Genomic DNA, 15996 nt, shown 5'->3' on the forward strand with positions numbered 1-15996 from the left:
GGTGGTGGGTGGTGGTGGTGGTGTGGTGGGTGGGGTAAGATGGTGGTGTGGGGGTGGTTGGGGGTGGTGGGTGGGTGGTTGGGGTGGGGGGTTAGGATGGTGTTGGTGGTGAGTAGGGGAGGGATGGTGGTGGTGGTAGGGTGAGTCATGGTGGTGTGTTGGTGAGGGTGGTGATGGTGGGTGGGTTGTTGGGGTGGGGGTGGTATAAAATGGGGGTTTGGGTTTGGGTGGTGATGGTGGGTGGGTTGTTAGGGTGGGGGGTGGGTGGGTGGGTTGTTGGGGGTTGGGGTGGTAATTTTTTTGGTGAGTGGAGGTGTTGGGGTGGAATACGTGGTAAAATTTTATTATTAATATAAAAAATGTGAACACCGTTTAATGATGTTGAGGCCTTTGTTCAAGTCTTGTGATTAAGACTGTATATAGATTTGAAAATAAGTTGTTAGATCTTAATGTAACAAACGACTTAATGGTATAGTGCGAGCTTTAATTCAGTTCTGCACCTCCATTAAGTGCAAACAAATGAGGCCTAAATAAAAATGGTGGCATCATCATCAGCAATAGTGAATACACATCCACTATCTAGCTATACTTTTGGCACAAAAGAACCTAAAATGGAAAAAGACACATCTGTTGCTGATCGACTTGCTCGTATGAAAGTCAAGTACGTTTTTTTTTTTTTTTTCTGAACTTTTCTTTTTTCATTGAAATTAAAAGAAAACTAAAGTTTGTTAGAGTTAATTTGAAATGGCTATACTTATAAAAATTTATAAATTTTGGCTATGTCTCGAATAAAACAACGTAAAAATCACTATCCGTGCACTTGCCGCTATAAAATAAAGAGATGAAATTGCACAAATTGTCCTTCCAAAAAGTTGGTTTTTAATTTTGTCCTTTAACAATCCAACTTAGAATCTAATGGGACATAAGTTTTTAAGGACAAAACTCATGCCGGATAGAACTTATGATATATTATGTGCGAAAATATAAATTTACTCCTCACAAAAAAGTTACTCCATCTGTCTCAATTTATGTGACATACTTCCCTTTTTAATCTATCAAAAAATATCACATTTCTATATTTGGAAACAGTTTAGCTTTATTAGATAACTTACTAACAATCTAAATATCTAAAACTAGTGAATTGGTTCGCACTTCGGGCGATTATAAAATACTTATTGAATTTATGAATTTTAGTCCTCAAACTCAAATTGATTAAATTTTATGTGTTACAGCATTTTATTATTGTCACGTATTTTTATTCTTTTAATTTTTTTTTAACTATTACGGGTTTTAATCTTTCAGAAATACGTGAATTTTATATAATAATATAATCTATATAGGTGGAACACCGTTTAAACATAGTTTTCCTTTTGTTCATTTTACTTTACGGGTTAGTCTCCTTATGTCAATATGCATATAAATTTGAAACATAATTTTCCTTTGTTCATTTAATATATCTAATTTCTTTTGGGCAATTTGCAGGATGGTCCTTCACTGGGGGTGGTCTTTAATTTTTGCCTCTCAAATTGGTAGTCTTTAACTTTTATATTTTTTTTCTAAAATCGGTTTTTTTTGGTTTAAAAAAACCCATTTTTATTTTAAAAATTTTAAAAAAATTTGCAAGGCGAGGTTTTGCAAATTACGCCTTGCGGTTCTTTTTTTTTTTTTGAGAAGAATGGGGTTCGAACCCACAACTCCTGGGGTATTAGGCGAAGGGCAAAAAGAGGACACGAATGCTTTTTTGAAGGGTAAAAATTAAAGACCACCCCAAATGAAGAACTTGTCCGTGCAAAAAAATGATTTCTCTTCTATCTTTCAAGAATTACATTTTAATTCTTTCTTGTTTTCAAAAATCTTCGAAAAGAAAAATGCATCAATAAAAATGTCTAGTACAAAAGTAATAAGGAAAGGGAGAAAAGTGCACAAACGAAATCTACTTGATTAATTTTCGCCTTTTCTTTTACCTTTCTTTCCCTTTTTCTTTCTTTCTTGTTTTCTCGCCCATTTATTTAAAGAAAATATTTACCTTTTCTTCTTCTTGTTCTTTCACTGGAACATCACATCTTTATATATAATCAAAAACTCACTCTAAAGCTACTCTTTTCCATCCTCAAAATCATCAAACCATCTAAAATTTCATATAATCTAATAAAAAAAATTGCTCTTTTCAAGCTTCAATTTTATTGAGAATCCTTTTGACAATTGAAAATTTTATCATTACTAATTTCTTTTCATTGAAAAGATGTAAAATCATTTGGTAAAGTTAATTGTAAATTAACATCTTCACTGATATTTTTGATTTTTTTTTAAAACTTAACTGTTAATAGCTAAGCAACAAAAACATGCTTACACAATGTATAAAAATACATGATAGTGGAATGAGAAGTACAAAATATTTTTTTTTTTAAAATTGGTATAAAAAACTTTAGTGCCTGGAAAAACATGTTTTCGATTCAAGAAAATTCATACCCATGAAAGATCAGAAGAAGAGAATAATACAAATAAAAATCGTAATAATCACCAAAATAGTAGTATCATAAAATCACCAAAAAGAAAATAGAGGAATATTGCATCCAGATATAAATCCATTACTCACCTATTTTCAATCTGCAAAAAAAATCACAAGCATGTCTGAAAAATAACAATGTAATATTTTAGAAATAAAAATAAAAAACAAAAAACAAAAAACAAAGAACAAAGAGTCCAAAGAACTCACCTGGCGTAAAAACGAATGGCCGAATGGTTGATAAGGAAATAGTGTTTAAATTTGTTTACTTATCATTTGCTTAGAAAGATTTTTTGAAGAGAAGTAATAATGAATTGTAATCAAAGCAAAACAAAAAAAAAAAAAAAAAAAAACATTAAAGTGCCCATTTCATGGATTATTTAATAAGTTTTTAAATTTGTACGTTACAAACGTATAGCGAGCAACAAAGACAATGATCGTGGGATGAATCCTGAATAATGCAAAGTTTATCTGGGCTTAAGTGCTACATGAGCCTTTAATTAATCCATAGGTTAGTGCATATAAATGAACCGCATATAAATGAACCAAAAATATGCAATAAAAAATGAGAAAACTGCCCAAAAAAAAAAAAATGAGAAAAAAGATAAATCTAATGCGTCATTAGAGAGGGTGCGCAATATTTATTTATATTAAGTTTTATAATATATGTTTATATTGATTGATTGATATGTTACTCCCTCCGGATAAAAAAGACTGTCCACTTAGCCATTTGCACACTCCTTAAAAAATACTAACTCCTAAAAAAAAAAAAATTTGACTAAATTGACTAAATTATCCCTAATTAAATAGGTATTGAGATTTAATCACTTAATATTTAATAAGGACAATTTGAAAAAAATTAATTCTTTTTTAATTTGATAAGTGAACACTCTTTTTAATTCGGAGGGAGCAACTTACAACAGCATAAATATCTAAAATTTGTTATTTAAAAAAATTTATTTATTTCTTAAATTTCGTGCCTAGTTAAATAATGGAGAGTATTTATATTTATTATGCGGGACAAAATTTAAAGACCAACACCAAAATGGGGCAAAAGTGGCAATGACCCACATAAAGAAGGCACACAAGTCCAGAAAGCATCAATTAACGGCAATTCAAGACCAATTTCAGTAGCGAGAAAAAACGAAGAAACAAACAAGTATCTCCGGTGAGCGGTTGTTGGAATCTCTTCGTTGGCCGTTTATTGGGAGAAGCAGTAAAATAAATAAAAAATGGTGGCATCATCATCAGCAATAGTGAACACATACCCACTTTCTAGCTATACTTTTGGCACAAAAGAACCCAAACTGGAAAAAGACACATCTGTTGCTGATCGCCTTGCTCGTATGAAAGTCAAGTACGTTTCTTTTTTCAATTTTTTTCTTGAAATTTTTTCTATTCTTTCTACTTAATTCTATAAAAACCCTAGATAAAAACCCTTTGGCCGAGCTAGGTTAGCAGAATGGGGTTCATTCGTTGAAATAAAAATTATTTTTTACTACCTCCGTCCCAATTAAAGTGTCTTAGTTTGTGTGGGCACGGAGTTTAAGAATCAGAGGGAGGCTTTTGAATCTTGTGGTCTTAAATTAAAGACGTGTAATTCTTTAAATGTTGTGGTCAGGTAGAATGTTGGAATTGGAAAACTTATTAAATATAGAAAGAAACACTCTTTCCGGGACAAACAAAAAGGAAAGTAAGACACTTAAATTGGGACGGGAGGAGTATCTTGACTTCTTCATACGTTTACTTCTTTTGAAAATCTTGGCTCCACCATTGGACGCATTTCATTCTAATACTTAATAATTTGCCTTAAACAAATTAAGTATGTGTTTAGACAATAATTGAGTTGAAGTTGAAAAAAAGAAGTTTTTGTTCAAGTTCAAACAAAAAGCCTGTGCAAGTTGAAGTTGTGTTTGAACATGATTTCAATCTAAGTTACTCGGACTCTTCGAAAGTGTTGCCGCACCTGTGTCGGATCCTCCAAAAATACACTACTTTTGAAGGATCCGATACGCACCCGACGACATTTTAGGCGAGTCCGAGTAACTTAGATTTCAATTTAAAAAAAAAAATTATTTTGTGGGAGTAGTAGATATTCTTAACTTTTTATTTTGTCGTTGATTGTTTTACTAGTCTTTGTACTTGGACCAAGATATTTCTTAAAACCCTAGATTAAACCCTTTTTTGGATTTACTACTGGTGTTGGTCTGCTTGGTTGTAAAATTTGCTGTATTGTTCTGTTGTTTCTTGTACTTCGATTATCTTATTTATCTGTGGTAACTATTGCTCCTTTTTTTCAGATTGCTTTATCATGGCTTATTCGCTTTAGTTATTTTCATTTTCATACTGCTTTGAATTGCTTGTCCTCATCCGATCTTTTTTGTCATGCTTTCTCTTGAGCCGAGGGTCTTTCGGAAACAGGGCTAAGTTGCACGGACTCTCCAAAAATGCAGCCGCACCCGTGTCGGATTCTCCAAAAAGAAACTACTTTTGGAGGATCCGACACGCACAAGTCGATATTTTTGAAGAGTCCGAGTAACATAGGGTAGGGGTAAGGTCCGCGTACACTCTACTCTCCCCAGACCCCACTCTATGGGATTTCATTGGGCTATGTTGTTGTTGTTGTTGTTCTGTTTCATTCGGACCCATCTAATTCTAATACTTCATAATTTGCCTTTAACAAATTAGGTAGGCGTTTAGACAATATTTAAGTTGAAGTTGAAAAATTGTTTTTGTTCAAGTTCATACAAAAAAGCTTTTGGAAGTTTAGGTTGTGTTTGAACATGAAATTCACTTGAAAAAAAATGATTTTGGGTGTGTTTGGTATGAAGGAAAATGTTTCCAGGAAAATAAATGGTTTTCTTACTTATTTCTGGTGTTTGAGAAGTAGGGAGAAAATATTGTCTCAAAAGCAGTTGTATATAATCTATTCAAATACTTGGGGGAAGAGGGGGGAAGGGGGGGGGGGAAGGCGTGGGGGTGGTGGGATGGGGTTATGGAGGGTGGGGGGTCAAACACTATGAGGGTGGGGACGGGGGCAAGGGTAAAGGTGTGGTGTTGGTGGGGATGGGGGTTAGGGAGGGTGGGGTTGGGGAGGAGATAATTAGTGTGGAATGCTACTCATGCAAATTATTTTCCCTATTTTCACGAGGAAAGTCATAAAGGTGTGGGGGTGGTGGGATGGGGTTATGGAGGGTGGGGGTCAAACACTATGAGGGCGGGGACGGGGGCGAGGGTAAAGGTGCGATGTTGGTGGGGATGAAGGTTATGGAGGGTGGGGGGTGGGGAGGAGACAATTAGTGTGGAATGCTACTCATGCAAACTATTTTCCATACTTCCACCAGGAGGTCACTGGTTCGAGCCATGGAAACAGCCTCTTGCAGAAATGCAAGGTAAGGCTGCGTACAATAGACCCTTGCGGTCCGGCCCTTCCCTGGACCCCGCACATAGCGGGAGCTTAGTGCACCGGGCTGCCCCACTTCCACGAGGAAAGTTATTTTCGTTATTTTAAGCGATCTAAAAAATATTTTCCAATTCATGACCAACTAAACATGTGAAAATTGGAACATTTTCCAGAAAATATCTTCCTCCATATTAAACACGCCCTTTGTGGATGTTGTAGATTTCTGAATGTGAATACACCCTCTGACCAATCTTTCAGTACTGCACTTGGAATTAGAGAAGTTCAATATCACACTTTAGCATTTGCAGAATACTCATGACCAAACCAGTATTTTCAAATACTGAAATTTAGTATTCATTTCCAAACTGGTACTAAGGTTCTCTAATACTCAAGGTTCTCTACCTTTTCTACTAACTAACACCTATGATAAAATATTGTTTGCAGCTACCATAAAGAGGGTATGAGGACAAGTGTTGAAGGAATTCTCTTGGTATGTTTCTCCATCTTTTATCTCAATTTTGTATGCTTCTTCTAGATGCTGTAAATTCACTTCTTTTTTGATATTACTATCACTTTTCCAATCCTCTGGGGGATGTATATGCTTGGTTATGCCTTAGATGTCCTAGTTGCTAATTTATTAACTATCACTTATACAGCAGTCAAATTTGGTTTAGAAAGCACCTAGATGCCTGTTTATTTGACCTAAAAAAAGAAATACTGCCTCTGTCCTAATTTATGTGAAGGTGGGCCCGGAGTTAAGAATGAAAAGAAGACAAAAGAAACTGCTGCTTCTGCTTCTGCTTCTGCTTCTTCTTCTTCTTCTTCTTCTTCTTCTTCTTCTTCTTCTTTTGTTGCGCTTCTGCTTCTTCTTTTACACTTCCTATCCAACTCTAGGTATACAGAAGGTCACTTTGCTAGAACTATGACAACCCTTAAATCCTCAACAACTAGTCTTGCTTTTCCTTTTTAGGATTTGCATTGAACATATGGGTTAAAGCGGAAGACAATTATATTTAACCCGAAGGTATTTTTCATGATAATTTGGATGTGCAAAAACATTCCGATTAAACCCATGTGAGCAAGGCTGTTTAAGATGCTTGAGGAACTACAAATACCAAGGGGTCCAACGACATGAGTTCAAGCTAGGAGAATTCAAAAAGAAATAATGGACAAGGGATAGAAGCCCATAACGTAGATTTGGAGAAGGATGTGAAGATGGTCCACATGATACTTATATTTTCAAGTGAAGACCAAGATTGAAAAGCTAGTTTTGCATCTTGGGACGTGCTAAAAAGAGAAGGAAGCACCACTGTTTGGGCCTTTGGGCGTATTGAAAAGAGGGAACACCAACATCTACTTATTAGCTTATTTTCAGCTTATTTAGCTAATGGGCCAAAGCCCATCTGAACTTAGTAATTCCCCTAGCTATATATAGCTCATTTTGATCATTGTAAACACTAATTTAATGATCATCTTTGAAGACTCGTGAGAGGTTTTGGGATAGATTCCTATGTTCTTTTGTGAAAAACTATTGATTGTTGCAAGGTGAGTGTTTCCTTTGTAGTAATCAGTCTATCCTTTCTTGATAGCTTGTGTTCTTAATGATAGCACGCAATAAGGATCCTAATGTTCTATTAACCACCTCAGTTTGCCCATAAGTTTGTGGATGACAAGTAGTGGAAAACAACATTTAGTCCCTAGCTTACCCAACAGAACTCTCCAAAAGTGGCTAAAAAATCTCACATCTCTATCAGTCATAATGGTTCTAGGTACCCCATGCAAACATACTACATCCCTCAAGATTAAGTTGGCAATATTTGAAACATCATCGGTTTTGTGGCATGGTATGAAATATGCCATCTTAGAAAATCTATCCACTACCACAAAATGGAATGCATACCTCTCTTTGATTAGGTAGTCCCAAAACAAAGTCCATGCACAAATCAACCCAAGGTGTAGTAGGTACGGCAGAGGAGTCCTCAAAGTTCTAGGTACCCCATGCAAACATACTACATCCCTCAAGATTAAATCGGCAATATTTGAAGCATAATCGGTTTTGTGGCATGGTATGAAATATGCAATCTTAGAAAATCTATCCACTACCACAAAATGGAATCCATACCTCTCTTTGATCTAGGTAGTCCCAAAATCAACACAAGGTGTAGTAGGTACGGCAGAGGAGTCCTCAAAGTTCTTCGATGAACCAACAACTCAAACTTCAAAGCAAGTTTCCAAAATTTGGTTCAAGAATGGAGTTTATGTCAAACAAAGGAAGGACAACAAATTGTAACAGACATGAAACAAAGATATACACAATGAAAATAAAGAGAAAAACACGAAACAAATTGCCATGAAATAAAGAAATAGGCACAAAATCACTAGACTACACTAAGTATGAACAATTTTAAATATCTAGTAAGAGAACAATAGGAAGGAACTAGGAAAATAAATATGGATGAATATATTGCAGTTCTTTAGGAAGACTTAAATGTAGTGTATTTTTACTTTCTAGCAGATGTAGAACGTATTTAATGAGCTTTTGAAGTCAAAGGTGTTGCAATGACCTTTGTACTCCTCCCAGTGACTTTTGAGTTTCTTGATGAGCAAAAGTCAATGAAGCTTTAAATCTAATGAGATTTTCAAGATATAACAACTAGATCAGATTTTTCAATAATTCAAAGTCACCAAGTCACAAGATAAAGCATGAACAAACCAAGAACAAGTGAAGAACACTAGAAGTTACTGATCACGTCACTGCTTGCTAGAGCAGATTTTTGAGTTTTCTCTTCTTTTTTTTTGAGTTGAATGAAAGGATAGATTTGATTACTACAAAGGAAACACTCACCTTGTAGCAATCAATTGTTCTCAAAAGAACATAGGGATCTGTCCGAAACCTTTCACAAAGAGTCTTCCAAGATGATCATAAAACTAGGGTTTACAATGACCAAAATGAGCTATATATATCTAGGGTAATTACTAAGTTCAGATGGGTTTTCACCCATTAGCTAAATAAGCTGAAATTAGCTAATAAGTGGCTGCTGATGTTCCCTCTTTTCAGCAGGCCCAAAGGCTCAAAATATGGTGCTTCCCCCTCTTTTTAGCACGTGCCAAGGTCCAAACTTCAAAAAGAGCCTTCTAATTTGGTCTTTACTTGAGAATATTAGTGTCACGTGGACCATCTTCAAGTCCTTTTCCAAATCTACTCTGTGGACTTTTTTTCCTTGTCCCGCGAGCTTATTTGCCAAGCCTTGTATTTTTTATGAATCCTCCTAGCTTGAGCTCGTGTCGCTGGGCTACTTGGTATTTGTAGTTCCTCCGAAGCATCTTGGTCAGTTTGCTCACATCAGACCATCAATCCATCATGAAATTAAAGTTTAGAGTTCCTTGTTTAAAAAATGAGGTCAAACAAGTAAACACAATCTTTGAGGAAAATGAAGTACAATGGAACAATCCATTATGATGGACAACAGGAAGTGGAAAAATAATCAACAATATGCTGATGAATTCTCCGAGAGGAATATTCCTTGATTTTTTTTTTGCTAGCAACTCTTCTACAGATGTCATCAAGATGGTTTCCTCGTTTAAGAGGACTATAGGAGAACTTGAGCAAATAAAATTGTTCAAGCTGTTATAGCATCTTATGAAATTTACAGGCCGGGTGAGTCCAGGATCCAATAGCCGAATCGATTACGAGTCATTTCCTAGCCTGATTTTCTGAGGAGACAAAGTTGTCCAATCTACTGAACTGACAAAACCCTCTGTCTGGGGGCCTTCATCAACATGCTACGAAGCCCCAGTCTTCTGTTCCAAATCATTATCTTGGATTTTTAGGCTCGATCTATTGCGTTTTTTTTTTCTTCCAGAAATGTTTTCTAGCTTGATTGCGAAGCATGGTTTAGAAAGGCCAGCTGAAAGACGACAAGTAAAAGAAGTTGTCGAAGGCGATGCGAAGATACTCCATTCAGCCTCTCTGGCAGCATTAGATACCATATTCATTTAGTGACAACCTTGGGATAAGGAAGTCCTTTATTTTCGTTTAAGTGTACATACGATGCTAGTGAGAATGTTAAAGCGGGTGTGATAATGTAGGCAGTATACCCCTTATATTTATTGGACTTCATGTGACATTAATTGATGTTTGGTGACATTTTTAAGGAATGGGCTTTATTCAAGTTTTAGCTTGCACAACCTAGTTGCATGTAAACATTAGTCAAGGACCATTATTGTTGAATATGTGATGAGGAGGTATACTAATCAGAGAATTTTTTTGAAGCCTGCCAAGACAAGGTTGCAACTGCTTTTTTGAATTTGGAAAGGATTTTTTAGCAAAAGAACAACTTAAGAAAGTTATTCCTATCTCAAGAATACAACACCAGTAGATTTGCAAAGGAAGTAAGGAGAAAAGAAATTGAAAGATTGTTTTGGTGCCTTCATTTTGGAATAATGTTGTTCATGCACTTAAAGTCGTGTGTCCTTTGATTAAAGTGTTTGCTTTTTGTGGATACATGTTACATTTATGAACTGCTGGTAGTGCTAAGGAAGCTATTCAATTAGTATTTAATAACAAGGACAAATATGATAGAGTTTTATTAATCATTGAGGTGGTAAGAGCAACTCCGTTGACTATTGCATGTGTCTGGACATATTTTGAACCCAAAGTTCTTTGTATGATGGCTCATAGCAAGAAGACGCAAGCAGAGAAATGAAGGAAGGATTTGTTTTAATCGATTGCTAAGTTGATCCTTGATTTTAATAAGCAAGATATACTATGCGGTGAGTTTATTAGTAAATATAAGTATGTTGATGGACCTCTTGAATTTTCTATGGCTATTAGACAAAAGGAAAATGAAGTCACCAGGTGAAAAGAAAAAGGAACAAATGGATACTCTGAAAGGTTCATCGACATGCTTACCTCTTCATCATTCATTCCATTCTCTTGAAACAACGAGCCTATATATCTAAATTGTTTGCATTTTGGCACCGCAATCCCATCTATTCTTGACCTCAACTTTGCTCTTCTCATGTTGACTAAACTTGCAGTGCATGTATTCACTCTTACTTCTACTTATCCTAAAATAATTAGGAGTCGTTTGGTGTAAAAACAAGTCATGCAGTGATTGTAATACATGGATTAATAATGTAGAGACTAGTAATGTAAGGATTGTAATGCAGAGATTATCTTTTATCGGGCGTTTGGTTCATGGCATAAAAACTGAGATAGACGGTGTATAATCTAAATCACGTGTTTGGTTTTAAGTTGGATAAATTTTTGTTTCCAATTATAATCTTGATCCTTGAAATAATACGATGATTCATGTATAAGTTATACAATGATTTTTTATACCAAGAAAGAAAATAGTAACCAAACAAAGGAATAAACATTGTTCAATTGTATACCATAACTACTTTATCCTACACTGCAAATCCAAACGGCTCCTTACTATCTAAAGTGCTTCTTCACAGTTCAAGCGCTTTGGTTGATACCTTCCCTGGTTTACAGTATTGTCAGCAAATACCATACGCTACGAGACCTCATCTAGTATTGTGTTAGTTAGCTCATCTATTTTAAAATCACCTAAGCTGTTGTTCCTGATTTTTCTCCCTCTTTGATAGTATGACTTGCCAAATTCTGCAAAATGGTTGATTTGGACTCATTAGTTCTGCAAGCTATCTTTTAGTTTAGAAGATTTATTCGAAATTTCTCCGGAAGGAGGAAACATTTCCATCTGATGTTAATTAATATGGAGAAAACATATGATAGCATATTTGGTTATGCTAAATTTTAAAGTCAAGGTTAATTTTCAGCGGGCCACAAGTCTGGCATGAAGATTTGTTGCAACTTGATGATTAGAATATGCACTAGGTGAATGTCATATTAATGTGGATATTGAGATAGATGTGCGGTTATACAAAACTGGTCTAGGTTAGAAATGTTCAGTCAAATAGAGGATGCAAGTGACACATATAGAGGATTAATGAAAGAACATCGCCTGAAATAATTTCAACATGTCCTAAGTATGGATCAGCCTGTAGATGCAATACTATGATGATTGAAAGTTGTAACGTAGACAACAGAAATTGCTGCAGAAGACAATCTCTTGACATTAAGGTGGATTAGTTAAAAGTACAAAGGAAGTAAAGGATCTATAATCACTCATTTAGTTGGATTAAAGCTTAGTTGTTATTACATTCACAGTAGGTTCAGCCTTTTCTTGATATTCTTAGTCTAGTTATAGATTTTCATGTCAGTGCAGGGATAAATGTGAGTTTAATATTTTTTAGCTTTGAAAACCTCCTTAATAGAGAAGATTGAATACACGGATTTATATAATGGACCCTAATAGGATTGAGGGATTGTCTCCCAGACTTCTTGAGTATTTTGGTACAGTTGGTAGAACTGGTGAACTATGTGAGTTGTAAGGCATGTGGAGAACAGAGGGCTTGAGTACACCTTTTCATTGATCAAGCCTTTTCTTCACTTTGGTAGTGACTCGCCTTTTGAGTAGTTATTTCCTTGTTGAGACTGCCGATGATTTATGCTATTTCCATGTTAGAGGTACTATTAGGAGGTCTCAAGATTTTTTAAAAGAAAGGGAAGAAAAAGATTGGTGTACCCCAGCCTAAGTTTCAGTTTTTGGGTTGTCTTATACTCTTCTAAGGGAAAATAATGAGTATATTAAGAATTGAAGAAACTAGCTCGTACTATTGAAAATTTGAAATTCTGCAGTTTTTACGTTTCATATAGATGGCAAAGTGTATAGAAGATATATGAAATTGCTACTTTTGGCACATAAATCAAGCTGGTTGGAGAAGTTTGTTTTATCAAGTGACACTATGATTATCAAATACTCAGATATCACTAATAGTGTGTGAATTTCACAGGTACAAGAACATAATCATCCTCATATTCTTCTTCTGCAAATTGGGAACACATTCTGCAAACTTCCAGGTGGACGCCTAAAGCCAGGAGAAAATGGTATGTTCTTGTTTTTATTTGTATTGGACACTTCGATTCTTATCATACTATCAATAATTAAATTTTATTGTACTTTCTCTTTGCATTTCTGGTAAGTCGTGAGTTTCTTGCTAAGTTTCTTTGTTTTTCTTCTTGCTCTTTGGTTATTTACAGAAGTCGAGGGTTTGAAAAGGAAACTCTCCAGCAAACTTGCAGCTAATTCTCCTGCCCTTCAACCAGATTGGCAGGTAATCTTTGTGCCTGTTTTCTTTGTATTGGAGAAAGGTAGAAGGGTATGGAGGTATTCAACAAACATTATGTTGTATGGAAATAGTGAAAAAAGAAATGAAAATAGGATAGTATTGGACATCTTCTTATGGCATTAAAGTGAAAGTTCACTGCATGGTTAATTTTGAAGTACATTTTGTATGGCTGAATACATTGATCGACCCTTCAACTTTGCCGAAAAATTTCATTTAGAGAAATTAACTAAATCTGACATATTGAACACTTGATGTATGTTGAAGATGTGCCCATTGAACCATTGCGCAGACATGGCACAATGTGTGTTTCTTGCATAATTTGAGAGTTTGTGATAGCCCAAAGAGATGGGCAGCAACTACAATTCAACTTTCAACCAGCAAACTACAATCTAAAGCCACTAGGCTCACAATACCTGTCACTTGGCCAATCTGGCTCATATAACTGTCATCACTCCGTCCGGAATGATTTCCCCTCGTACTTTACGCGCGTATCCTCAAATGCTCATGAGATACAATAAACATCATGAATATTGAATAGGGCATGCACAGCAATAAGAAATCAAGTTATGCAGTAAAGACTCAATCTTTAGCTCTTTCCACTTTTAAATGAGTATTTAAGAGTGATAAAACAAATAATCACAACGAGACAGGTAACAAGCATAGAAGCAGTAAATAAGGGACCTCATATCCCAATCACAGACACAAATCAATCTATCCTATCAGCTAATGCCCAAAGTGTGGCATTCAGGCCGGACTATACAATTGAAATTACACAAACCAGTAAACAAATTTTATATATTCAAATGAAGAAACAAACCGTAATATTCAGATGTGTATTTAGATTCAAACATCTAAATCATAATGCACATCTTAATATTCAGATGTATTTAAGTTCAGATGTCTTAATCTTAATAAAAATAAATAGTCCTAAATGTAAACTTTCGGCAAGTTTAAGGAATCATCTATGTATTTTGCCTTTTAGTATCATTTGTGTTGACCCACTTTTGCACACACTAGACAATTTTAGTTGGGAATAGTTTGGTATTTATGAGCCCATCTCAAATGTGGTTAGGCTCAGTTTTCTAGTTTTATTTGTACTTGTCAGAACGAGTAATTTAACAGACCCTGCCCAGTTTTTGAACTTCAGAGATCTAGGATTATCCTAAGCTTTAATTATCCTGTTAGCTGATTGCGATTGAGTTTCTACTGAAGTAACTCCTTGCCAGCGGTTGGTCGCTTCTTAGAATGTTTCCTTCTTCAAACTATTAATCTACAATAAGTGTTTGGTTTCTCCTACTTTTCTCTCTCGCTCTCGCTCTCTCAGTCTCACTCTCTGTAAGTATCAGTTTATGCATCTTCCTATGTTTGTAGAAGTAGTTTCTTAGAAGGTTCCATTCATAGCTATTGATATTCATTGAAGTGTTTGGTTTCTCTTCACTCTCTGTGTCTCTCTTCAGAAATATTAGTCAATACATCTTTGTATGATGTGGCATTTGGAAATGCAGATAGGTGAGTGTGTGGCCACCTGGTGGAGGCCGAACTTTGAAACCATAATGTATCCGTACTGTCCTCCACACATAACAAAAGCTAAGGTATAGTATTCCGACTGACTGATCTATCCCTGGTTTCGTAAATTGCCTGATTCATTTGACTCTTTGAATGTCGTGCAGGAGTGTAAGAAGCTGTACCTTGTTCACCTATCTGAAAGAGAGTACTTTGCAGTCCCCAAAAATCTAAAACTTCTTGCGGTGCCATTGTTTGAACTTTACGACAATGTTCAGGTACAGACTGATTTATAGTATTACCTTTCAAGTGCCAGGCGAGCGCTATTCATGCATATGACCATCTTCGTAATTCTTTGTCTCATCGTACTGACGCTCTCCTAACTCATGGCAGAGATATGGACCTGTAATATCTACAATTCCTCAACAGCTTTCAAGATTCCAGTTCAACATGATCCATCAATAGATTAGTAGATGGAGATTCAAGTGCTTCTCTGGGATAAAATGGGCATTAATTTGATTTGGTTGGTTTTCCATATTTTGAGGATGATTGAGGCCTACTTCATGACTTGATTCACTTTTCTGTGATAGGCAGAAAGATGACACGCATCTGATTGTATTTGTGTTGCATTGGCTTCTTTTGGATGGCTATGAAGATGGCTACTATATGAAAGCCTGTTAACTTAATATTGACATATTTGCGTGTACTTGTTGAATATTGACATAGGGCTTACTAGGTTTCTTTCATTCCGAGAGGCTCTTAAAAGTAGCCATTTTAAGTGATCTTTCTTAGGTGATTCACTGATGAAAGTGGCGCTGTTCTTGTCTTATTGTCTTGATAGGAGATTGTGCACTTTATGTGGGGAAGAAAAAGAAATGTAGTATTCCAGTCTCTTCTGGTCGCCTGTGCGAGACAATTTTGTTTCTGGACTGTGATTTTCAAGTATTTTATTATGGAATACCGGAATCTGCAGCTTTGTGTCGCTTTAGGTTAATCTACGCAAAAATGGTTGCTTTCTGTACTTGGTTGAAGTGATCACATAAAAGTGAAGCAAGAAATTCATCTAGATAGTGTTATGCGGATAACTTTCTTTGAAACAATTTACAATTACAGAAATCAACTAGTTAGGATCATTACGAGATCCAAATTAATTGGTGCAAAGCAGAATATAAATGTTTCCTTTCTTCAATTATTCCTCATTGATTGACAAAAAAACTTAAAACTATTACTTTACTTATTTGCGTTATGGTTATCTGATTTTTTGTGTACCAGGTGAATTTGTTGCCTCGTTAATTTCATGGCCACTCCCTCTTAAATTTAAGGGTAGGGTGATCAAATTAAGTGATGTCATGTAGCCCTCATAACA

The 15996-nt window shown here is 35.5% G+C and overlaps 1 protein-coding gene across 2 annotated transcripts; it reads left to right on the plus strand.

Moving 5' to 3' along the window:
* Positions 1–580: 580 nt before the first annotated feature.
* On the plus strand, positions 581–15606 carry LOC132032595 (pre-mRNA cleavage factor Im 25 kDa subunit 2). Of its 2 annotated transcripts, none has more exons than XM_059422238.1 (7): positions 581–661; positions 6354–6399; positions 12792–12885; positions 13039–13112; positions 14633–14719; positions 14798–14908; positions 15024–15606. In XM_059422238.1, the coding sequence occupies exons 1-7, from the start codon at positions 612–614 to the stop codon at positions 15093–15095; spliced, it is 534 nt and encodes a 177-aa protein (XP_059278221.1). In that variant the 5' UTR covers positions 581–611; the 3' UTR covers positions 15096–15606. The 2 variants fall into 2 exon arrangements, with proteins under 2 accessions (XP_059278221.1, XP_059278220.1); XM_059422237.1 differs by lacking the exon at positions 581–661 and adding an exon at positions 3584–3863.
* The last annotated feature ends 390 nt before the right edge of the window (positions 15607–15996 follow it).

Source organism: Lycium ferocissimum, chromosome 10, assembly GCF_029784015.1.
Source record: "Lycium ferocissimum isolate CSIRO_LF1 chromosome 10, AGI_CSIRO_Lferr_CH_V1, whole genome shotgun sequence".
Classification (NCBI taxonomy): Eukaryota; Viridiplantae; Streptophyta; class Magnoliopsida; order Solanales; family Solanaceae; genus Lycium; species Lycium ferocissimum.